At 37.3% G+C, this 25,301-nt stretch overlaps 1 protein-coding gene across 8 annotated transcripts in view; it reads right to left on the reverse strand.

The window, feature by feature from the left end:
• Positions 1 to 25,301, reverse strand: part of NOL4 (nucleolar protein 4) — a 436,192-nt gene that overhangs the window by 282,103 nt on the left and 128,788 nt on the right. For all 8 annotated transcript variants that reach the window (XR_015242528.1, XM_086682717.1, XM_086682710.1 and 5 more), the window contains one exon: positions 23,962 to 24,094. Coding sequence is in view for 7 of the 8 variants with exons in the window: in XM_086682717.1 (XP_086538843.1) it covers positions 23,962 to 24,094 (133 nt within the window). In the remaining variant the exon portion in view is untranslated. The remainder of the gene's footprint in view (positions 1 to 23,961; positions 24,095 to 25,301) is intronic.

The raw sequence follows: 25,301 nt of genomic DNA on the forward strand, positions 1-25,301 counted from the left end.
AAACATAAAATGAAAACTAGAAAACTCCTAGAAGATAACCAGGAGAAAACCTAAATGTCCTTGAGTATGGTGATGACCTTTTTGCACATGTCAAAGGCATGATCTGTGAAAGAAACAACTGACAAGTTGTTAAAAGTAAAAAAAAAAAAAACAAAACTTTTCTGCCAAAGACAATATCAAGGGAATGATAAGACAAGCCACAGACTGGAAAAAAATGCAAATGACATATATAATAAAGGACTATTATTCAAAAACATACTAAGAACTCTTAAAATTTTGTCAATAATAAGAAAACAAACTAATTAAAAATGGGCCAAAGACCTGACTTGAGGTCTCAGAAAGAAGATATACAGGTGACAAATAAGTACATGAAAAGATACTCCAAATCATATGTCATAAGGGAAATGTAAATTAAAACAGCAATGAGATACAACCACATACCTATTAGAATAGCTAAAATCCAGAAAACCAACACCATCAAATGCTGATAAGGATATGGAGCAACAGGAACTCTCATTCACTGCTGGTGGGAATGCAAAATAACATAGCCAGTTTGGAAGACAGTTTGGTGTTTCCAAAAGCTAAACACACTCTTATGATGCAATCCATCAATAATGTTCCCTAGCATTTATCCCAAGGAAAATTTATATACACACAAAAACTGCACATAGATGTTTATAACAGCTTTGTTCATAATTGTTAAAATTTGGAAACAAACAAAATGGCCTTCAGTAGGTGAATAAGATAATTAAACTGTGGAACATTCAGACAGTGAAATATTATTCACTGCCAAAAATAAATGAGCTATCAAGTCAGGAAAAGATATGATAGAATCTTAAATGCATATTACTAAGTGAAAGAAACCAATCTGAAAAGGCTTCATACTGTATTATCCCAACTACATAACATTCTGGAACAGGCAAAACTGTGGAGACAATAAAAGACCACTGTGTGTCAGGGGTTGGTAGGGAGAGAGATGAATGAGCAGAACACAGAGGCAGTGAAAATACTCTACGATATTATAATTATGGATCATGTCATTTTACATTTATCCAAACCCACAGAACGTATACCACCAAGAGTGAACCCCAAAGACTGTGGGTGATTATTATGAGTTCATACAGGTTCATCCTTGGTTAAAAAAAAAATGTACCATTCTGGTGGGTGATTTTTTTTCCTCTTTGGGAGATGACCTTCTTCCAAGTGCCACCTTCTTTTTTTTTTTTTAACTTAAATTCAAGTTAGTTAACATACAGCGTAGTCTTGGCTACAGAAGTAGAACCCAGTTATTCACCTCTTATATATAATACCCAGTGCTCATCCCAAAAAGTACCCTCCCCAATGCCCATCACCCATTCAACCCATCCCCCCAACCCACCTCTTCTGCAGCAACCTCAGTTTGTTCTCTGTTTTTAAAAGTCTCTTATTTGCCTCCCTCTCTTGTGGAGACTATGTATGTGTGGGGGAAGGATGTATATGGAAGTCCAAAACTAAAACTGCTTCAAAAAACAGCTTTAAAAAAATAAGAAACAAAATATAAAGCTTTATATTTGGTTTTCAGAAAAAAACAGCAAAATCATTTTTTTTTTTTAGTTTTTGCAGCAGGAAAATACCAAGTAGCCATGTTCCTTTTGCCCATCACAAGTATGTAGTATTTTTTATAGCTTTGAGAATGAACTACCCTATGAAACCACAAGAAGTCCAAGTTCTTACATAGTTTTACTTACCTCAACTGATAACATTTGAATAACCAGTTTTTACAATGGTCATTCTTTCATAGCTTACCTAATTTTATAAGCAATATTTCATAAAGTATGAAACTAACTCAAGAAAGAAGAGTCATTAAATGTATTTTATGGTGGGGGGGAATGAGAATTGCAAGTTTCATAGACCAAGTAATATTGATGATTCTTAGATATCTAGAAAAGAGCAGAGCACACTGTAATAAATACTTTATTGGACTTTCCCCCTTAGTTATTAAACAACTTTAATAAAAATAAATTTCCTCTTAAAAGAAAAACTTGTTTCTAATTTTCTTTCTTTAAAAAAAGCTGTTTTAATGGTCCATGCTTCCTTTCATATATAGGATTTAGTCTTTTAGTTTATTTTATATAACTAGCCCTTTCTTTGTTAGAATATAAATTCTAATGTAACAGATATCTTGTCTGCCTTGTTTATTGCTATGGTCCTAGAGTAAAAAAGTTTCTGCCTCAGGGTGCCTGAGGGCTCAGTCCGTTAAGCATTCTTGATCTCAGCTCAGGTCGTGATCTCAGGGTTCAGATTTGTGGGATTGAGCCCCGTGTCAGGCTTTTCGTTGACAACATGGAACATGCTTAGGATTCTCTCTCTCGCTCTCTGTCCCCTCCGCCCCCCGCCTCTTTCTCTCAAAATAAATAAACTTAAAAAAAGTTTCTGCCTCATAGTAAGGGCTTAATAATTGAAGAAGAATGGATGAATTACTCTGGAACCCATTATATTAGCAATCATAAGGCTTCTCAATCATTTTTATGAAATGCTTCCAGAAGTAGCAAGTGAAATAAAAATTTTCATTCATTAGATCACAGTTGAACAAAAGGAGAGAAGGGATTAGTCTCCATGTAAACCATGAAGGGCACGGCCAAAGTGAAGCAGAATTCTCAAAAGTCAAAGGTACGTTCTCTTTTGGGGCTCTTCATGCCCCAATTTAGACTTTGCAGCACACCTGGTGGTTCAGTCAGTTAAGCCTCCAACTTCAGCTCAGGTCATGATCTCACGGTCTGTGAGTTCGAGCCCCGTGTCAGGCTCTGTGCTGACAGCTCAAAGCTCGGAGCCTGCTTTGGATTCTGTGTCTCCTTCTCTCTCTGCCCCTCCCCCCGCTCAAAAATAAACAAACATTTAAAAAAAATTTTTTTAAATAAAGAGTTTATAAGCAAATAATTGTGAATCTGGGTGGTAAGTACATCCTACTATAAACACATACATACTTCACTATTTCCTCTTTTTGTGTTTGAAATTTTTACATATTTCCTATATAATATATATTGTAACACAACATATACATTTCATAATTTTTTTCAAAACCTTTAAGCTCCTCCTGAGTCTTCCCAGTGAGTAGTTGGTAATTTAAATTTCAGTGTTCCTTCACAGTTGCAAAGGTTATATTTTGAGGGGTGTATGTGATTTTATGTATAAGGGGGAAACAGGAGAAACTTCAGATACCAAAGATAATGGTGAAGTCTTACATATCATGATAGGCGAATGAGAGTGATACTTTAGTAGGGGGCAGGCAGGGAAAGCCTTGAGCAAACGACAGTGGCCTTGGCTACTTGCAAGACATGTTTGTCTTGTCAGATGACAAGATGCCCATTCCTCTGGGTGAATGCAGCTTGCACCAGCACATCTGGCTTGGCAGAGCAGAAGATGACCTGTAATCAGCTTTCACTCACCCCACGATCAACAGTAGCCTTTGGAGAGTGTACAAACTTGATCACTTCAAATCTACACACAGCAGCCCAGGGGAGCCATTTCTGGCATCCTCCGAGTCCCCTACATCAACAGCAGCCCTATTCTGCTTACTCAAAAAAAAAAGGCCATCCTGGATAGTGTAAAATACACTTACCCAACAACATATGGCAAAAAATCATTAGCACCAACTGGACTGAATGAAAATCATCCCTTCGCCGCATTTGTAATCTGACTCCTGTCTCCTAGACAGAATGCTGTCCGAAAATAAATTCGGGGGCAGTTCACTAAATGCTCCAAAAAGTGTAGATGTAATGTTTCCTCAAGATGAGGTTTTCTCTTTATTGCAGATGTATTCATAATTATTTTGACTCATCAGAAGAAAACCCCAGAACTCACACATTTCCCTTCCTCCTTGTTCCAACAAGATGACTGCACATTTCTAATTTCACTATTCTTTCTTGCAAGAGAATGGACCCAGAACTGGATGTGTTGGAATGAGAGAATAACAAACGTGACATTTCTACTGATCTTTGCGAGCTGGGACTCTTTAAAGCACTGTAGATACAGGAGACTCTCTGATTATAGGGTGTTTCTGAGTTCCAGATGTCATCTGTGGTCCAAGACAGACAAGTCACTTGAACAGCATTTACAGAACTCTTCCTAAGCGCCAGATCTTAGAGATGGGCTCCTTAGTTCTTCCACACAGGTTTAAATTGCAGGCAGATTATCTGAATAGCACAACATTGAATACTTCCAGGGTTCTTAGACACAAATTTTCTACAAAATGGTGGCTAGTAACACTTATCTGCTTCTAACAAAATAGAAGTCATCTATTTTTAGCAACAGGACTGACTACCGCATGAGTCCTTGAATAGTGAACTTTGTTTACATTTGACGTGTATGCACACCGCAAACTCCCTGAAGGTGTACTCACAAGTCAATGTGAAAATGTGTCATACCGGGGAGTAAAGTCTTGCAAATGGAGGGGTGCCTGGGTGGCACAGTCGGTTGAGCATCCGACTTCAGCCAGGTCATGATCTCGCGGTCCGTGAGTTCGAGCCCCGCGTCGGGCTCTGGGCTGATGGCTCGGAGCCTGGAGCCTGCTTCCGATTCTGTGTCTCCCTCTCTCTCTGCCCCTCCCCCGTTCATGCTCTGTCTCTCTCTGTCCCAAAAATAAATAAACGTTGAAAAAAAATTTAAAAAAAAAAAAAAGTCTTGCAAATGGAATTTATAAAATCTACTGAATGAAAAGTAAGCCAGTCTCATTTGAACTAATGTGATACATATGCACATGGAATATGTATGTATGTATGTATGTGTGTATACACACACACACACACTAACCACTTAAAAGTTAACTTTCCCTAAAAGTTAATACTCATGATATAGTATTTAAATACAACTTCAGGGGCGCCTGGGTGGCACAGTCGGTTGGGCGTCCGACTTCAGCCAGGTCACGATCTCGCGGTCCGTGAGTTCAAGCCCCGCGTCAGGCTCTGGGCTGATGGCTCAGAGCCTGGAGCCTGTTTCCGATTCTGTGTCTCCCTCTCTCTCTGCCCCTCCCCCGTTCATGCTCTGTCTCTCTCTGTCCCAAAAATAAATAAACGTTGAAAAAAAAAAAAAATTTTAAATACAACTTCAGAAGAAAACAAAACAAACAAAAACAACACATAGGGGCACCTGGGTAGCTTAGTCAGTTGAGCCTCTAACTCTTGACTTCTTCAGCTCAGGTCATGATCTCACAGTTCAGGGGTTCAAGCCCCCCACCCGTTGGGCTGTGTGCTGACAGAGCAGAGCCTCCTTGGGATTCTCTCTCATTCCCTCTCTGTCTGTGTCCCTCTCCTGCTTGCACACATGTGTGCATGAATGAGCCCATTCTCTCTCAAATTAACTTGAAAAAAAAAAAAAAAAAACACCCAGACAAAAACAAAACACCACAAACCACCAAATACCCTCAATTTTTTTTTTTTTTTAAATTTTTTTTTTTTTCAACGTTTATTTATTTTTGGGACAGAGAGAGACAGAGCATGAACGGGGGAGGGGCAGAGAGAGAGGGAGACACAGAATCGGAAACAGGCTCCAGGCTCTGAGCCATCAGCCCAGAGCCCGACGCGGGGCTCGAACTCACGGACCGCGAGATCGTGACCTGGCTGAAGTCGGACGCTTAACCGACTGCGCCACCCAGGCGCCCCGAAATACCCTCAATTTTAAGTGGAGTTGGAGTCCATAGAGAAAAAGATACATAACAAAACCGGAAATTTACTTTAATTCGTATGAAATTAAATATTTGTAGAAATGAAGGAGGTTGGCAGAAATTTGATATCAGTAGACCTCTAGTGGTCATTAGAGTAACTGGTGATTTTACTATTTTTCATTACTGCCCCTTTCAGCATAAAACATGAAGTGTTCAAGTGTTCCAGGATATTACTTTCAATGGCAAAGGTGCAAAGAGCATCAGATATCTTTTCATATCTCTAGCAAAACAAAATAAAAAATATAAAACTAACTTCCAAAGTAGGTTGGCCACCGACTATTACATAAAGACAGTGTATTATTTTTACACTTGAAAACCCATTATAGGTTTTTAAGTCCAGAGATCGGCCTTTCTAATTGTAAAATAATTTCCATGCAAAGAGGGATCCAGTGCACATATGTGTTATTGCTTTTCATCTCAGATAATCGAAATGTGACCATTTTTGTTAGTCAAGGTGTTTTAGTCTAAATTCAAATCTGTGAGCTGTGAATACATGATTTTACTTGCAGGGGAGGCAATATATAACATGTTTTTTCTTTATATTAAAATGAAGGAAATGTCACTTTTGAAGGATGATGGATATAAACCTCTCAACATTGGTCAGGTCACAGAAATTCGCATTAGGTAGATGTAAACTATATTCTAATTGAAAGTGAAAAGTCTCAGATGACATCAATTTCCTCCTCCCCAATTTAAGTCATTCTTTTTTATTTTTTTTAATGTTTATTTATTTTTGAGACAGAGAGAGACAGAGCATGAATGGGGGAGGGTCAGAGAGAGGGAGACACAGAATCGGAAACAGGCTCCAGGCTCTGAGCTGTCAGCACAGAGCCCGACGTGGAGCTCGAACTCATGGACCACGAGATCATGACCTGAGCCGAAGTCGGCCGCCCAACCGACTGAGCCACCCAGGCACCGCTAAGTCATTCTTGCTAATGATGACTTTTTGCCCCTTCTTAATAAAGACAATTGGTAAAATGCAAAGGATGTCTTCAAGCAGCAGCATTCTCCAGGTGACAGTAGATGTTGTGGCCATAGAACAACTCCCAGGAGACAAAGACACCCTCAATGATATCACTCTAACAATAACTAAAAAACTACCTCTCACAAGAATGTGTTTCTTTTGTACACATCAAATAATTCATTTAAAAACACTTTTAACATTTATTTCTTTTTGAGAAAGAGAGAGCGGAAGAGGGGCAGAGAGAGAGGGAGACACACAATCGAAGTAGGCTCCAGGCTCTGAGCTGTCAGCACAGACACGGGGCTCTAACTCACGAACCGTGAGATCATGACCTGAGCCGAAGGCGGATGCTTAACTGACTGAGCCAACCAGGCACCCTTTGAATAATTCATTTTAAATAGGTAAGTGTAGGAGAAGATAAAACATTTAATAAGTCATGTTGAAGCCAACTGTGTATATCTAACAACAAGCCAACAGTAATTCAACAATTACTCACATGGGATCAAAACAGCATAGTTTTAAAACATCTTTTGATCTGGAAAAGGATTTTGGAAATGTCTAGTGACTACTTATAAAAGAACATAGGTTCAAAGTGAACCTGGTTTCCAATTTCCTACAAGGTATTAAAAAAGGAAGGACATTGCTCAGGAATGTAAATTCAAGACAACTGTGAGGGTACCTTAGAAACATCAACTTCCAAGCTCTGCCCCAAATTCAATGATGATTACTACTGACATCTGTATTCCACGTAGAACTGGTTTAAATCCACACGGTCACCAACTCATGTGTACAAAAAGGGGGCATTTTCCTTTTTAAATTGAATTCGGTTTATTTGCCCCACTCCTGGTGAGGAAGGGAAATCTATGCCACATGAAGGATGTTCAGTCATTTCCAGTGAAAACTCGAGTCTTGGTCGTAGAACCATTCTGTCTTGTGAACTCATGAGGTTTCTAATGACACGCACTCCTTCCCCTTTTTCCTAGGGATCTCAATGACATGATATTCTTCTCCTCAGGAAAAGGGAGAAGAAAAAGGAGGCCAATTTATTCTGTGCTCACTGTCCTCCATGGGAAGATAACTTTCCTCCATGCAAAGAGGAACTTTCTCATCAGATGCCTATCCTTGTGGAGTTTGCTGATGATGACCAGGAGTCTGCCAGGGCTTCCAAATTGTAGATTCAGGATTTTTTTTCCCCAACCTCAGAGATTCTTCTGGTTCGCCAGACCTCTCAGCTGCTTCTTTCTACCTACCCCATGTTAGCGAGTCTATGAGGTGTTCCCTCAGCTTATTGCCTAAGTACTTCACAGGATTCCTGCTGCCCTCTTCAGATGCCATGTTGGACACAGGGCATTTCTCTGGGAGGTTTGCAGTCTTCCTAACTATATACCCTGGGTAATGAGACTCTGTTCTTTTATCCTTGAAGCATATTCCGATTACTCTGCTGCCCTGGCCATGGCCACTAGGCTTTTCCCAGAGAACCCTGCAGCTCATATCTCTAAATTGCTCTTTCCCACATATAGTAGGAAGGTTAATTTTGGGGAGGAAACAAAAGTTTTATGTAATTTTGCATTCTCGTCCTTTCTATAATGTATCCATTCAGACCTCTAGGCTTTTGCTCCTATTTAAAGCGAATTTCTTAGAATTCTATGTTGGGATCTTGCCAGTGAAAGCCATGGTTTTAAAGATGTATATCTATGCTATTAATTTTAAAATATCTACTTAAGCACTCAAAAGCCAAACAATTGATTCTTTATTCTTTCTATAATATGCTTAGCCTGAGGGCAGTTCATTGAAAAGCCCTGGACCCTGCTTGAAAGGAGATGTGGTGAGCGGGAGAGGATTTGAAAAACCACGCACACACAGTTTAACATCAAAATAATCGCCCCATTATACCTAAAAGTGTATAAAGCACATGGCTTTGGCACATGCAATTGCTTCTTTCTGAAGTGCTCTTGTGCCTTTCTTCACCTATGAACTGGTTTGCACCTTCTGGATCTACATCACTTTTTCTGAGAGGCATTTCCAGCTCTCCCATGGCCAGGTTAAGTCAGTGCCACTGCTATCCTCTCTGATGGGGCTCCCTCCATTCTTAGCGGTTGTCACAATTTGTACTCACAAACTTAGTCTTATGTCCCCACCCTCCTAGACCACACATCAACGTCAACAGTGTAGACCTTTTTTATGTTTTACGCACTACTGAATTCCAAGCACTTTACACAGTAGGTGGTCAATAAGTAATTGTTGTAAATGGTCATATTATCTTATTGGTTCCCTTCATAGACTCTGTGAGGTTAATAAGGCAAATATTACCTTCAAATTAACCTTAGGTTAATTAACCCTTAGGTTAATATATATGAAATGACATGCATCAGGACATTTTATGTCATAGAAATGGGATCTATACTTTGGTCCTATGAATCTTGGCCTCCTGCTGTCCATTATACCACATCCTTATCCACTGTCACCTTTAACAATGGCTTGGAATCGGCTTTGTAAAGAATTCTTAGTAAAACATTTGCTTAATAAGGTAAAACAATACTTTTAGTAACAAAAAAGCAGCATGGTTTAATGAAAAGAAAACCAAAGACAGGTTTAATTTTGAAATGAGAATAATATGTGACCCAAAAGACCATTTTGATCATTAAAATGAACGACATTATTATAATATCACCACAATGGGGTAAGAAACACTTTCAAAAGAAAGTCAAAATACCTAGTCTATCTGGAGCTTATTTATAAAAATTTCATTTCCAGAATAACATTTTATAGTCTTTAAGAAAATATGAATTGATCCTCATCTCTAGATGCAATTGCAAAAGCTGGCCAATTTACAGATTGGCCAGTTAATAAGCCCTATGAACAAGTAGGGATATTCATAATCGTTAGACAAAAAATACACCCAAGTGGTAACTGGTTCTATTATTAGCCCTCAATTCACTCAATGTAAGTTCTCAAAGCCACAATATCTTACCAGCATTTAATAACCTTTATGGGGTCTAGTTGTGTTCTTTTCACAAATGCAGTACAGTAATTTCAATTCATAATATTAGAAGCCTTCTTTTGAAGTTTGCTGTTTCATTTTTAAAGCTTACTCACATTAGGTATGGCTGAATGTACCATTATTATATAAGTTTCCCTAACTTAATCTGGATATTTTCCACATTATGCAACCTTTAACATTCTTTCAAAAATGTTTTTATTACATTAACATGAGTATTATTGTTATAAAGTATGTTAATTTAAGATGTGCCTTGTATGATTGATATTTTCAAAAGAGCCAATTCATCTGAATGCTTTATGCAGGAAAACAGTATTCTTCATCAAAAAGTGTACGCTTTATTGTTATTTACACAAAGCAAAACTGAAATGTTACCCAAAAAAAGCTTATAAGGTAAATCACTATTGGCCTAATTGGATGGTCATGAATGAAAAGTGGTTTTTTTTTTCCCCTTTCTGCCAAATATTGGCCTTATTATTCAGAATAAAGTAAAGTAAAATGAGAAGATTTGAAATAATGAATGCAGCAGAGGAGGTCAATCATAATTTCTTATTGTCCTTTCCAACAAGGGAAGAATAAGGGGAAATGAAAGAAATTGTCAAAAGTCAATTACACATTTAACAGACAAAAGGAAATATGAATTTTAAACACAGGGCAATTATTGTTAAGAGGTGTTACTGAAATAAACAGATTTTGAGTTTGCTACTCCTGATGAAACCAAGAGATTTCAAGGGCTAGAAATAGCATTTTAGTTTCTTTATAACAATGCAGAAACAAAGAAGCTACATGCACGAAAACAGGAAAGTATGAGAAAACATCTACAAGTAGCTATTATACAGTTTTAAAAGCACAGGTACTACTAAAACACGAGCCAGAATATTAATTCCCTGTTCGGAAAATAAGAACACGATGGGACACTTGAGCATGTCCGGCATAAAATAATCTGCGTTAAGCAAGCACAAGTTACAGAGTATGGTAAATGCGGTGGTGACAGATGTGGGCTTGTGGCAACTTAGAAACGCATCTTTAGAGAGACAGGCTCCAGATCCAGAATGTCCGTGTTCTGATCCTTCTTCTACTACTTTGCAGCTGGGTGATGACAGACTAGTTATTTAGCCTCCATGTCCTCACCTCTACCATAAAAATAACAACAGTTCATGCCTCATAGGATTGTTGTGAAAATCTGAAACGTTAATTTTTGGGGCAGCGCCATGTACAGGAAGCAATCAAGACAGTTCTCATCATCGCTTATCCTCACTTTCTATTGGAAATATCTTACCACGATTTGATTTTCAATGGTTAAATTCAGATGAGAGTCTAGATGTGTTTCATCAATTCAAAAATAGAATTATGCACATCACATTTGAGATAAACAAACTGCTGATGTCACTGACATGCATTAAGTGAGTAAGCATGTCCTCACTGAGCCCAAGTTAGAACTCTGGCATCATTGTTCGATGTACCAAACTCCCCTGTACCTATAATGCTAATCTGATTTTTCTTGATTGCTTTATCACAGATTTGAATAAGAACAGAGATAAGCAGTGATGAGTTGTAATTTTTATTCTGTATGATGCTGGAATGTATTCTCCAGGATGTTATTAGGCAGTGGCAATAATGATATGTTGGTGAAATAAATCCCCAGACTGAGAGATGGGCTGATTGACACCTGACTGCCAAGAATCGCAAAGTTTCTGAAACGTATACAGACAATTAAGGTTGTCAAAGCTTCAGTGATGTTGCTGTTAAAAGAAATCCTAGGAAACCCTCCGGTACCTCAGGAGCTCAGGATAAATGTTATGAAAAGTGCTTGAAGGAAGATAATCATAATTGTTGGAAGTACTAGAACTAACTCCTCCTCCCTCCCTCTTTCCCTCCCTCTCTCTCATCCCTTCCACATGCACACACGGCCACTAACCCCCTTCCTTTCTCTCCCGACACACACACACAGCCATTCATACATATATATGTACATACACATATACATATATTTAGGAAGGAATAAGGGATAAGGGTTCTTATGAACGATGTTCATGAAGAAGAGGGGGAAAAATGGGAGCATTAATTTCACATATTGGCAATACCTACCAGCCTTTGTGCTGACTACAGTTTCTTGCCAAAGGCATGGAAGATTGGCAGCAAAAACAAGACAGAAGATGACCCTGGAAGATTCTTGCAGTCAAGACTGGAGGGAAAGTGGTCAGCAATCACCCTGGTTCCCTAAGTACTCTTCATACATGTGCCTTGGAATTACAATATCTGAAACTGACATTATATTGTATGATAACTAACTGGAATTTAAATAAGAAAGAAAAAGCCAATAAATAAAATGGCTGTTTAAATATGGCAAGGGCTAGGGGGGTGCCTTGATTTCGGCTAGATCATGATTTCGAGCCTCGTGTCAGGCTTCAGCACAGAGGATTCCCTCTTTTCTCCTCTCTCTTTGCCCCTCCCCCCTGCTCTCATTCTCTCTCTCTCTCTCTCTAAAAACAAATGAATAAACTTAAAATTTTTTTTTTAATTTTTTTTTTCAAAGTTTATTTATTTTTGGGATAGAGAGAGACAGAGCATGAACGGGGGAGGGGCAGAGAGAGAGGGAGACAGAATCGGAAACAGGCTCCAGGCTCTGAGCCATCAGCCCAGAGCCTGACGCGGGGCTCGAACTCACGGACCGCGAGATCGTGACCTGGTTGAAGTTGGACGCTTAACCGACTGCGCCACCCAGGCGCCCCTACAAATGAATAAACTTAAAAAAAAAAGATGCCAAGGGCCAGCTGGGAGAAGGATGGGGATGTCTACATCACTCTTTAATCCCTTCCCCTAGCCTGAGAAAACATTTAAAGCAGTTTAAAGATACATAGAAAATGATATCTTTTAAAGGAAAATGTTTTGTCAGGATGAAAACAGCAGAAAACATTACAGATCCAAGAGAGAATCCTAAAACGGTGCACAGTCAGAGTGTTCCGGAGCCAGCATAAGTCTTAGAGAGAGGTCATCTGAGCTTCTCATTGACAGATGTAGAAACGGTTGCCTGAAGACAATACTTCTTAAATAAGGCTGCAAGACTCATTTGCTGGAAGAGCTGGGACAAGCAGCCAGGTGTCAAGATTTGAACTTAAGAGACTGTTCATGCTGCCTCCTTCATGAATTCACTTTAGGACTCAAAGCTTCCTAATGTTCCACTGCTCCTGACTGGGTTTGGGAGGAAGACAGCAACTGGCATCAGAAACCCCAAAGTGAGATGTAGAAAGGACAGAATATTCATTCACGGGCAAGGAAATCCACTGCGTGTCTAATGTTTGGCGAGAAAGACCGAGTGTAAGAGTTGAGTCCACTTTCACCTCCGAAGCAATCAGACGAAGAAGAAATTTCAAACAGTATTTCAGTTCAAAAACTACATTCTATGATATGCCAAACACTGTTCTTGACTCCAAAGGCAGGGTGAAGGGATTCAGAAGATGTACGGTCCCCCACCTGCAGGCACTGCTGGTCAAACAGGTAAGAGTGATAAGAAAGCAACTATACTACAAATTTATAATGAATGTAATGAAATACCCTTTTAACTGTTTTCTTCAATATCCTCTGACCATTCTTTCCTTTCATGAACCTATCATCCAATTATGATCTTTGTAAACCTAGTAAATAAAGATTTTTATGGTCAATTTAGCACCATTTTGTAACTGCTTTCTCTCTCTACAACTCTTATGCAACACCAGCTTCAAAGCCCTGAAATAATTCAACCCTGAAATTATTTGTATCCGAAGGCTAAAGTTGTTTGCTTGTTTTTCTTTTAAGTAATAGCTAGCTGACCCACACTGCCAAGAGAGTTGTAAAGAAACACAGCATGGTGTTGACTTTATAGTGAGAGTTTAAAAAGGGTGACAGTAAAAACAAAAATTTAGAAAAAAAAAGTTAGCTACTTAGACTCAAATTTGTACAATTCAAGCAGTTATGATTCTATAATATAGGTGGATATGTGAATTTATAGGCTCAAAATTTATTTGAATAAATGCTCAAAAGATATATACTTTCTAACATCTCCCCAGTGTCATGTGCATTCTTACCTTATTTATGCATTATCAGACAGGCAGAAGTCAACATTCAAGGACTAAAGGGTCTAGTATCTGCTATTTAGCCCCAACGGAATTTTGGCGTCTCCTGGAGGTGCTAAAGTATTGAATGTTGGATCCATGTAATCATTCATGGACCGGTGAATATTGCCACGAAGTTAATGACCAAGCACAAGAACAATACTTCAAAACAAAGAATTACCCCAGAAGTAAAATTCCAAATTAATCTGACATCCTTCACTGATCAGATTAGACTCTCCAAATCAAACTGGAGCCTAGCCAATTTCCCTTAATTTTCCAGAGATCTAGGACCTAGCTAAGATTAGACTGGTGTCCTGAGTGTGCAAGCTTTATACTGAAATCAATAAGCTAAATTTGTAAACAAGCACTCACTTACATGAAAAACCACTTATGCAACAGGAGTAAAATATGAAGAAGTGGAATTTCAACTTAAAAGGAAAGTAAACCTTCAAATATTGTCACTCTAAATACAAGAAAATATTCCCTACAAAAGCATTTAAAGGAAATACATAACTAAACATATTTTTTCCACACTTACGTTTTACAGGTAAGCCAAATTGCTATTTCTTCTGCTTTTGCAAGTCGAGTAACTGCCTAAAAGCAATTTCAAATGATTAAATACACACACACACACACACACACACACACACACACACACACGTAAGCATACATAATATTACAACAGAACCTAGCAATCAAAATTTTCTCCAGTTCATAGAAACACTCCATTTAATTATCTACCTTCTTCATTTACTTATAAAGATATTTTATATTTCTGAAAATTATGATATAATTATTCATAGAGCCACCGCCACGAAGAGAAAGCTTTCTGAAAACTTCACCGGTGTACGGCGCCTGAGTGGCTGAGTCAGTTAAGCGCCTGACTCTTGATCTTGACTCAGGTCATGATCTCAGAGCCCCCATGAAGAGCGCTCTGTGCTGGCAGCACGGAGCCTGCTTGGGATTCTCCGTCTCCCTCTCTCTCTGCCCCTCGATGCCCCCTCTCTCAAAAGTAAATAAACATGTAAAAATGTTTTTTTTTTTTTTTTAAATCCGTGTAACCACCTCAACCCAGAATAATGAATCTCTCAGGTAAATTATTTTTTTTAATTTGGCATTAGAACAACTTGGATTAAGAAAAAGTAGCACCAGTGTATAATTCTCAGGTATTTGAAGAAGTGTATGGCAACTTAAAATTTGAGAGTAACACCATTAAGGACAGTTTCAATTTGGGAAGTAAAATATTTTATTATATTTATGCAAAAAATTTCTTTTCAATATTTTTTGCTTTATGCAAAATATCCTGAACAATTATAAAGTATTAAAGGAAAACAAAGTTTTGGAACAAAGAAAGTGCCTTACTTCCACAAGACAATAGGTCAATAGGGAATTTGGTGTTGCACCTAAAAAAATGTTAATAGCTTTTCTAATTAAAACTCAACATCATAAAAAATGAAACACTAAATTTAATTTTGTATTAACTATACTGTTTTACATCATTTTTATTAAAAACATGTTTTATTAGATTTCCAACTAAATTAAATAGTGAATAGTTATTGCTTTTATTGCCGGTTTATATGCTTTAATAATTACTTGGAACCATCCCATTCAGCTAAATTAGATGCAATTTTAGTCATGAACATACTTTTAATAAAATTTTATTCACGTATATACAGCAGTAAAAGAGTGTTATGTGTGTGTGTATTCTAAAATTAAGTTCAAATGTGTACGATACTCAGATAAATAAGACTCCAAAAAATTGTAAAATTTAGGTGAGTAGAGGAACATTTTCAGAAATATTAAAGAAATGCAATATATAACAGCTGTCCTAACGAAGAAAACAGGGCTACCTGAAACCCATGCATATCAATCCTCACTCTGAAGGTAATTCAGAAGGTAACACTGGCTAAAGACAGCATTTGAGCATGACTATACCCACATGACTCACTACCTTTTAGACTGCTGCCATCCTGACCCTCCCAAACTTCCAGGTAGAAATGTGAGGAAAATAAAAGTACACCTGGAACACTGGCTCCATACCTTTCCCTTATGATTGTCTTAGTTACCTCATTTGAGGTGGTCCCATGAGTCTGGTCTTTACAAATGTGTAAGTCAAGATACATGCAATGCCCATGTGTACGCATCATTGTTCTGAAACAGAAATCCCAATTTCTTTTTTTTTTTTAATTTTTTTTTCAACGTTTATTTATTTTTGGGACAGAGAGAGACAGAGCATGAACGGGGGAGGGGCAGAGAGAGAGGGAGACACAGAATCGGAAACAAGCTCCAGGCTCTGAGCCATCAGCCCAGAGCCTGACACGGGGCTCGAACCCACGGACCGCGAGATCGTGACCTGGCTGAAGTCGGACGCTCAACCGACTGCACCACCCAGGCGCCCCAAGAAATCCCAATTTCAAAAACAGTTTGCTTTTCATATTCTTCATGTTCTACTTTAAGTTATTTTAGAGCGTGACCTAGTAGGTTGAACCAATATGGCAATTTCATATGGTTCAACCTTACATGTCAGGTCTGTCCTTATAACCCCATTGTGTAGCTCATTCTAGGTTTCAATAGGTATTTGTTGACTTAATAATGAAAGACTGGGTCTCTCACCACTTACCCTTGTCTAAGGATGCTCAAGGCTCCATGTAAGATACTTATTAAAATTATATGCCTGAATGGGACATGTGCCTCCATGTTGTCTACTCAGCTCCTGAATATGGCTCTTTTTGGGGGTTAATGCTGTATCATATAAGTGTTAGTGAGAGGTGAAGATCCCCATTACGAAGACAAAGGAGCTGAAAACATTTTGGAAAAATATTTCACATAGAAATGGTATTTCAATGGGTTTCTTGCTAACATTCTTTGGAAACCAGTACACTATGTATTGTTATATAGGAAAAGTGTTCTAGACTGATATGTTATCAAACAAAATATCTATGCATTCCTGATTTTAACCCTAGCTTCTACAGAGAGATATTTGTTCTAATCAAACTACGGTTTGAAAGACTAAGTGGACATCAGTGAGATTCAATTTTTGTTTCCCAACAAGATTCAAAACAAGATATTTTTCTGAGTTTCAGAAACTGCCTTCTGGCCTTTAGAACCTGGGAACCACATTTTTTTTGTAATTATGATTTTACTCAAAGGTATGCAATTCAAACGATTAGAATGCAGAGCATTTACCTATTATTTAGTTACCCTATAAGATATTTATAACTTATATAAATTCTTTTGTTTTCACTAAACTGATATTTATGGTAAACAACTGGCCTGTTTTTAGCAGTGAAGTAAAACCCAAAAATCTTCAGTTTATTATAATTAAGGATGACTGTGTGTTTGTATGTGTGTATATGTATATATATATATATATATATATATATATATATATATGTAATAGTTTAATATTTGTATGCAGGTTATCACTAAATTCCAATTCAATTTTTTCCTGTTTGTCAAAAATAGTCTGACCAAGTGAAACATATCAAAACATTTCTAGAATATAAATATTATGCAGAAAGTGTGGGGGAGGGTTAAATTCTAGCAAATCAACTATGTATTTCCACATGCTAACAGAGTTATTGAACACATCTTTGAATGAAAAAGTTGCCTTGAATATATTTCTTCCATCCGTCATGGGTAGACATTGAAGTGTTAATGAACTCTTTAATCCTTCTCTCTCTTTTTTGTTTCTGTATATTATCATAGCCCTTTGCCTGGTATATTGGATGTTATTTATTAAGGTTTCAAATGTATAAAGAAGTCATTGTTTGATGCATAAATGAAGTACCAAATACTGCAAAAAAAAAAAAAAAAAAAAAAAACCTATGCTTAAAATAGTCTCTATTATTCCACTGAGTCAAGAAACAATCTGGGGACACTGAACACACATTTAAAAGCAATATATTCTGTGATGTCACCACCAAAACCATAAAAAAAAAAAAAAATGAGGGCTGAAGAGAATGTATACATTTTTTCTATTGCAATCCCTTACTTTTAAAGATGATTAAAGTAATGTGCAGAGTTAAAGGGGTACCTCAACTTACCTTTGTACTCTATAATCTTTTATTTTTCCTGTTTATTTTGAGAGAGAGAAAGAAAGCAGGAGAAGGGCAGAGAAAGGGGAGAGAGTGAATCCCAAGGAGTCTCTGCACTATCAGTGCAGAGCCCGATGCAGGGCTCAAACTCACAAACCTCGAGATCAGTACCTGAGTTGAATCAAGAGTGGGATGCTTAACCGACTGAGCCACCCAGGCGCCCCTCTACTCCAATAATCTTAAGAAAATGGGCAACAAGGAAAAATACAACAATTTGTTTTGACTCAAAAATACAGAAATCCTTTGCTCTTATGTAAACATATTTTTGAGATTAATAAAGTACAAATATTCCCTTGCAAAACTATCAATAATATACAATATAGTATTGACTCAGACAAGCAATTAAAATGGTTCTTGTAAAAGTATACTTCTATCAAATGAAATTGAATGTTTATTTTGAACTGAAACTTTCAAGTCTGTCGCTAAATCTGACACTTCTCTTTTGCCAGACATCCTTTAATAAATAACCTCAGCAACAACAACAAAACAAACAAATCAGCAGTTTATAAAATGTACAACTTCAGAAGAAAATAATTAAGAAAAAAGAGTGTTTTCTTGAGCTATTACAAGCTCCCACGAATTTCTAGAATCTGTGGACAGAAGCCTAAGTGACCACAGTTCTACTTCTAATCCAATTAAATGACAGAACTAGACACTTACAAATTGACAAACACCTGAATACAGAGCATCTTTAAGCTTCTCGATCTGGGAATGCTTTTCAGAATTGTGTAAACAACAACCATTGCACAGGAGAGCCTCTTTTATGATAAGCTACTTATATTTCATGATAGCTTCAAGGACCTCCTGCTTTTATGATTAACTCAAGGGATTATGCAATCTTTAAATGATTTTAACCTAGAGGCATTATTTTAAGTCTGTCAAAAAGTTTTACATAGCTTAATATATTTTACCCAAAATCCAGTGAAGGTGGCCAAAGGATACAAATTTCCAGTTACAAAATAAATAAGTCCTAGGGATATAATGTACAGCATAGTCACTATAGTTAATAATTACGCATTGTATATTTCAAAGTTGACTCTAAAAGTAGATTCTAAAGGTTCCTACCATAAGAAAAAATTGTAGGGGCGGCGCAACCGACTGGGTGGCGCAGTCGGTTAAGCGTCCGACTTCAGCCAGGTCACGATCTTGCGGTCCGTGAGTTCGAGCCCCGTGTCGGGCTCTGGGCTGATGGCTCAGAGCCTGGAGCTTGTTTCCGATTCTGTGTCTCCCTCTCTCTCTGCCCCTCCCCCGTTCATGCTCTGTCTCTCTCTGTCCCAAAAATAAATAAATGTTGAAAAAAAAAAAGAAAAAATTGTAACTATGTATGGTAATGGATGTTAACTAGCCCTAATGTGGTGGTCATTTAACAGTAACTACCTATACCGAGCCATTATGTTGCACACTTATTTAAGGTAAAATAGGTTTGGGGGGCCTGGACGGCTCAGTCAGTTACACGTCTGGCTCCTGAGCTCAGCTCAGGTCAAGCCCCACATGGGGTTCACGCTGACAACACAGAGCCTGCTTGGGATTCTCTCTCTGACTCGCCCTCTGTCCCTCCCCTGCTTGTGCATACATGCTCGTGCTCTCTCTCAAAATAAATAAGTAAACTTAAAACAAACAAACAAATGTAAAATAGATTAAGTACTATGCTAAGATTCAGAGTTTCTGCACATTTTTTATCTTTATATTTTTGTTGACTTAGGGAAGCACTAGAAGCTTAAAATAAACACAAAAGCTGAATATTATACATCGATCTTTCCTCTTCTAAATTCTTCATTCCAGTTGTGTTTATTTGACCTTCACCTAATTATCTAGCCCAGTGGCAAGACATTTCTCTTCTTTTCCTCTCTTTCTCCAACACACATAATATACATATATCTCCCAATGAATTCACATTATTTCCCTTAATGAATATATTGCAAATCCTTCATAACCACAGTGAGAAAAAAAAGCTCTTAAAAGGGATTTTTAACTCTCCCTTTTATATGGTGCCCAATAAAGACATTGTTGTACCTACCTGTGTTATATTTATAGGTAAGCATTTCTAAAATCACGATATGTTAATTTCTTTACAATAATACATTAATCATGTTGTATTAAAGAAAATGGAACCTTTTAACTTAACATTTAAAATGTTGTTATTCATATTTTATAAATATTAAACTAGAGTTCCAGCTGACTGTTAAAATATAAGATTTTTCTCAATTTCTACAAAGACTTCAGACACATCAAACCCGTGGCTACAGAGAAAGGAATTTAACTGCCAAGTCTGAGCAAAACAATATTCTAGATCTACACATCTGATACAGTAGCCACTAGGCACATGTGACTTTTAATCTAAATTAACATTAATTAAAATGAAATCAGATTAAATTAACATTAGTCCCTCAGTTGCACCAGCAATATTTTAAGTCCTCAATAGTTGCAGCATGGCTGGTGACTACCACAAGTATAAAACACACAAATACAGAACATTTCCATTATCTCAGAAAGTGGATTGAACACGCTTCCTTCACTCCTCCCCAACCTCCACTTCTAAACTTCTCTTTATTGGGTCTCTTCAGTCTCCATCTTACAGGATTCTAACCCAGACTTGCCTTTTCTGCCTATACCAATTGTTCTCAACTTAGGGACTTTATGCCCCTCCCCATAGGACATTTGAAATGTCTGAGACATTTTGGGTTGTCACAACTCGGGAGACAGGTTTTAATAGTGACGTGGTGAGTGGAAGCCAGAGACACTGCTAAGCATCTTACAATGCACAGGATATCCCCCACAACCACAAATGATGTGCCCAAGTTGAGAAACTTTGGGAGGGACTAGATTGGAGGTGCATGTGGATTGCCCAACCAAAAGTGGATTTGTTGTATCATTTGTATCATAAGTCCCTACCTTCTGACTACTCCCAAATATCACGTACACCAGGTACAAGAAAGTAATACCCTCAGATCCAATGTAGGTCTAGCACCCAGAGTCCCCACTGACTTTAGAAAGGTAGACATAAACTACAGGTTTTACCACATTGAATTCTTATTTTTACAGAGACTGGCATTTTCCCACATTGGTTAATTGAACAGTAATCAAATGTGGGTGGTATCACGTATACTTTTATTCCTTTAGATTGTGTGTTTTATGGAGGTAGGGACCATGTGTTTTTTTCCTTCATCTACATATATATGCACCATATAGAAAGCTCTAAAAGGTAACATTGGATGAGAAAAACAAGATACAGTATAGTGCAAATAATATGAACTATTTTTTTTTATCATTTTGAGAGACAGAGAGTGGGAGTGGCAGAGAGAGAGGGAGGGAAAGAGAGAGAGAATGAACATATTTTTATAAAAGAATGGTGATCAAACCTTCCCAGTATGTACATATTTTTGTTTATGTGTGTGTGTGTTTGTATGCGTAGGTATGTTCATTGATGCATGTATTTATAAGTACAGAGAAAAATGAAATGATACAGTAGTTTGTCAGTGAGGATTACATATGGGAGTGCTATTATCAGGGGAAAGGAGAAACGAAAAAAATATGTAAAATTTAGGCAAAAATTCATGGTAATGGTAAAAAGTTATATTTTCATTTTTTTAAAATAATGCAGTATTTAAGAACTACCTCAAATAGAGCAACTGAAAGGAAAATCAAAAGCATAAGATCTATTCATTAATATGGCATTTGTATTCTAGAAGAGAAATAGCTAATAAATACGAAAAATAATACTTCATACAGCGGTGAGTCCTCTGAAGAATATTAAAATTTAGGTGTTTGGGGGAGATAGTCCTGAGCTCAGGAAAGATATCAGCACTTAGAGAAGCAAATCTGGGATTCATCAGGGTGCTACACGAGTCAATGTGATCATTTAGAGAGTAAGTGTAGGGGAGGAGAGAGTTCACGGTTGTACCCTAGAGCACTCCAACAGGGAGTGGCAAGGATGGAAGCTTACCGAGATGAGCAAAAGAAGTAGAGGAGAGAAAGTGGAGATGCTGAGACAACTCTTTAGATGAGTTTTTCTGGAAAGTGTCTTGTGGGAATGGTACAGAGAAATGGGGCACTGAATGGAAGGGCACCATGGGATCAATGGAAGCTTTGTATAGAGGACATTTAACACACCATGCTTATATATTCATCCTGGGGAAAAGCTATGATGCAGGAAAACAAAAGAAATGCTTGCAAGAGAAAACTCAATGATAAGTGAGAGGAAAAGGCATTTGTATAAGAGAAGACCTAGGGATAGGTTGGAGAAGGAATGACTAGCTATGTCCTTATCCTTGAGGCATGCATCCATATATGATGAGAAAGTGTTTTCTCCCAAGAGTAAACAGTATTTGAAATTATTCCACTGAATTGTATTAGAATCAATGTAGATTTATATCACATCAGCTATCCCCTAGCAAAATATCCACAACTGACAACTTCAATCAACAAAACCATGAATTTGCATCGTGAGACACATTCTCTTGTTATTTACATGCTCCAAAATTATAGACTAAAAAAGACGATGGTGCAAATAGGCAAAGTACACGAACAAATGTTAGTAGAGTGATATATACATAAATATATTTGTCACTGATATATAGTTCAGTTATTCTATGATCCCAGTGCTATGCAATTTCCAATAAAAAGTCAAAATCTGAAGATGTCTGCTCAGATTTTAAAAGAGAAAAGATAATCTATATCTGAACCAGAAAAATTCCATTCTTAGAAATTTCCCAAGTTGGGGCACCTGGGTGGCTCAGACAGTTAAGCTTCCGACTACGGCTTAGGTCATGATCTCACAGTCTGTGAGTTTGAGCCCCGCATTGGGCTCTATGCTGACAGCTCAGAGCCTGGAGCCTGCTTCAGATTCTGTCTCCCTCTCTCTCTCTGCGCTTCCCCCGTTCGCACTCTCTCTGTCTCTCTCTCAAAAATAAATAAGCATTAAAAAAGAAACAAATTTCCCAAGTAAATGTCCTTTCTACCACAATAGCTAGTCCACTGTGTAGTAGGTAAAATAAGACTTTAAAGCCACTGATCAATCAGTGCATGCGTCATTCCTTGTAATTCATGCCAACAAGGACACCAAAATCTTTTAGGCTCATCTGAATTGTGAACAAGAAACATGTTTGCCACCTTTTTTTTGAAATTTGGGTATACCTAAAACTAGGGATTTCTTAAACTTTGACAGCAAAAGCAGATCAGCAGCTAGAAATGCAGCAATCTTTTACAACCAGTTTTTAATAGCAAGCGTCAGAGAAAGCAAGGAAAACTTTTCATTTCCCTATCTAGAGATGTAGGCACAAAACTATATAGTCAAAAAGTTCATGTAAACTTGTTAATGACAGGAATAATAAACTAATGTTGGATGAAATTGGCCAACTGCCTCCTATTTACAACCCGTAATTTTCATTCACGATTACCTTAGTAAGGCACATTTACTTCCATACATAATTTTATATTTACAAAGACAGAAATCTATAAAGATAACTTTCAAAGATCTCTGCAAACAGTAGACCTAAAATATTAACTGCCTGGTCTACCTTCTCTACCTATCCAGTTTTCTTCCTATCAACAACAACTGGATAATTCTGGAATTTTCAATGGACCCAGGAATAAGAAATTATGATTGATTTTTCACTTACAGCTTTATAAAGTAGCTCAAAATCCCAGCAAAAATCTTCTTACCCCAGCAAAATCACTCTGGTAAAATTATTCTTTTAGATAAATTGTTTTTAATTACAACTTTGTCTTTTAGGAAAATTAAAACATCCAAATTACTCTTCTGATCATTTTAAACTCTTTACTATTATGGCCTGAGAAACCAAAGCTAGGAAACACTGCAGAAACCCAAATTACATTGGTACAACACATTTAAGTTCAGGGAGCAAAACATGGGAAAGCTTGGATTTTTATAACTAACATCTGTTTATAAACCATTCTATCACCCTAGTTTTGAACAAAGTACTTGAATCCAAAAATAAGGAAGTAGATAATGGAACCTGAGTCTACAGAAAAGTCCCCACAGGAACAGATAAAAAAAAATCAGCACAAAAGCATGAGGTGGTTGTTGTTTAAATAAACTCTGACTTGGGTTTTTGTTGTTTTGTTGATTTGTTTGTTCAGTTTGAAAGGCTTACCATCTTGCTGCCCATGAAGAGCCTGAGGACTCTGCATTCTCTCCTCAAGATTGGAGCTAAGATCAGAGTTCACGGCTGACATCCGTGTTGAATCGCTCATATCAAATTCATCGCTTTCTATTGAACTTTCATCCTGAAAATGGTTTTAAAATATCATCAAGCATCATAAAATATAACACATTCAAATAGTGACCATTATATCTACAGGGTCAATTAGAGCTTAGCCAGTAAGTTAGCTTTTACAGAACTCAGTAAATTGTGTTACATATTAATAGATACTTGAAATAAATAATGTAATAATTTCTCTCTTTAAGGAATTTCAAGGCTTGTGAAAAATCAAACAATGTATCTAAGTACAGGCAGATTTAAAAGGCAAAATAACATGTTTAGGAAGGATGTACTTGGGAGAATTATCCTTAACAATGAAAAAATGGTTTTTTTAATTAGTAAAAACTTCCCTAGGACAGTCAGTCACAAAACATAAAATATAGAGAAATATATGTTTTGAGTCCAAAAATAAATGACCTAATGAAATATTATAAGCAAAAATCTTAGGATGCGATAAGAAAACCTTACACAAAAAATTTTCCTTGGCAAACAGGATGGATTCTAATTATTGACAAACTTACATGGCTAGATTGAAAATCCACATTTCCTGAAAGCAAGATTTTAACCCCTCCCTTCTTTCCTTATAAGTGAATATATGCTGTACTGCAACCACAGAAACAAGTTCTAGGTAGAAGTGTGAAAGATCCATTTACCAAAAGCCAGTTCGCCGAGTGGCTAAATTACCAAAAGGCCAGTTTTCCAAATGCCCAACTCATCAAAACCTGTCAAAAATTAAGGTAAACCAAGTCTAAGATATTTTGCTGTAAATCGTTTCACTGAAGCAAATTCCTTTTAGAGAACCGATTTTCAGCCAAATGGTATGCTTACGTAGGCAGAAAGGCCTGAGAAACTTGTGTAACATATTGCAAGTACTTAATCAAAATCACCAGGTTTGACTTTAATTTGTAAATGTCTGATCTCAAAGTTTAGCATTAATATAAAAATCAGCAATCGCCATAGCAGTAGTGCTATTTATGTGACACGTAACTGTTCTTTATACTTGTTTACTCACTTCATCTTTATCACAACCTGTGAATTGGGTACCAGGATTCATCCACTTTTACAGATTGAGAAATTGAGGCACAGAGCAGTTAAAGAATGTATCCCACTATAATACACCAGAACTGGGATTCATATGAAGTCACTCACGCTTGAGAAAATGACTTCTTTGAACAGGAAGAGTTACCTTGGCTTCCTAAATGACATCTTGGTATCAGCAAAGAAGTTGCTAT

This window comes from Puma concolor, chromosome D3 (genome assembly GCF_028749965.1).
Source record: "Puma concolor isolate L17-30 chromosome D3, mPumCon1.1.hap2, whole genome shotgun sequence".
In the NCBI taxonomy this organism is placed as follows: domain Eukaryota; kingdom Metazoa; phylum Chordata; class Mammalia; order Carnivora; family Felidae; genus Puma; species Puma concolor.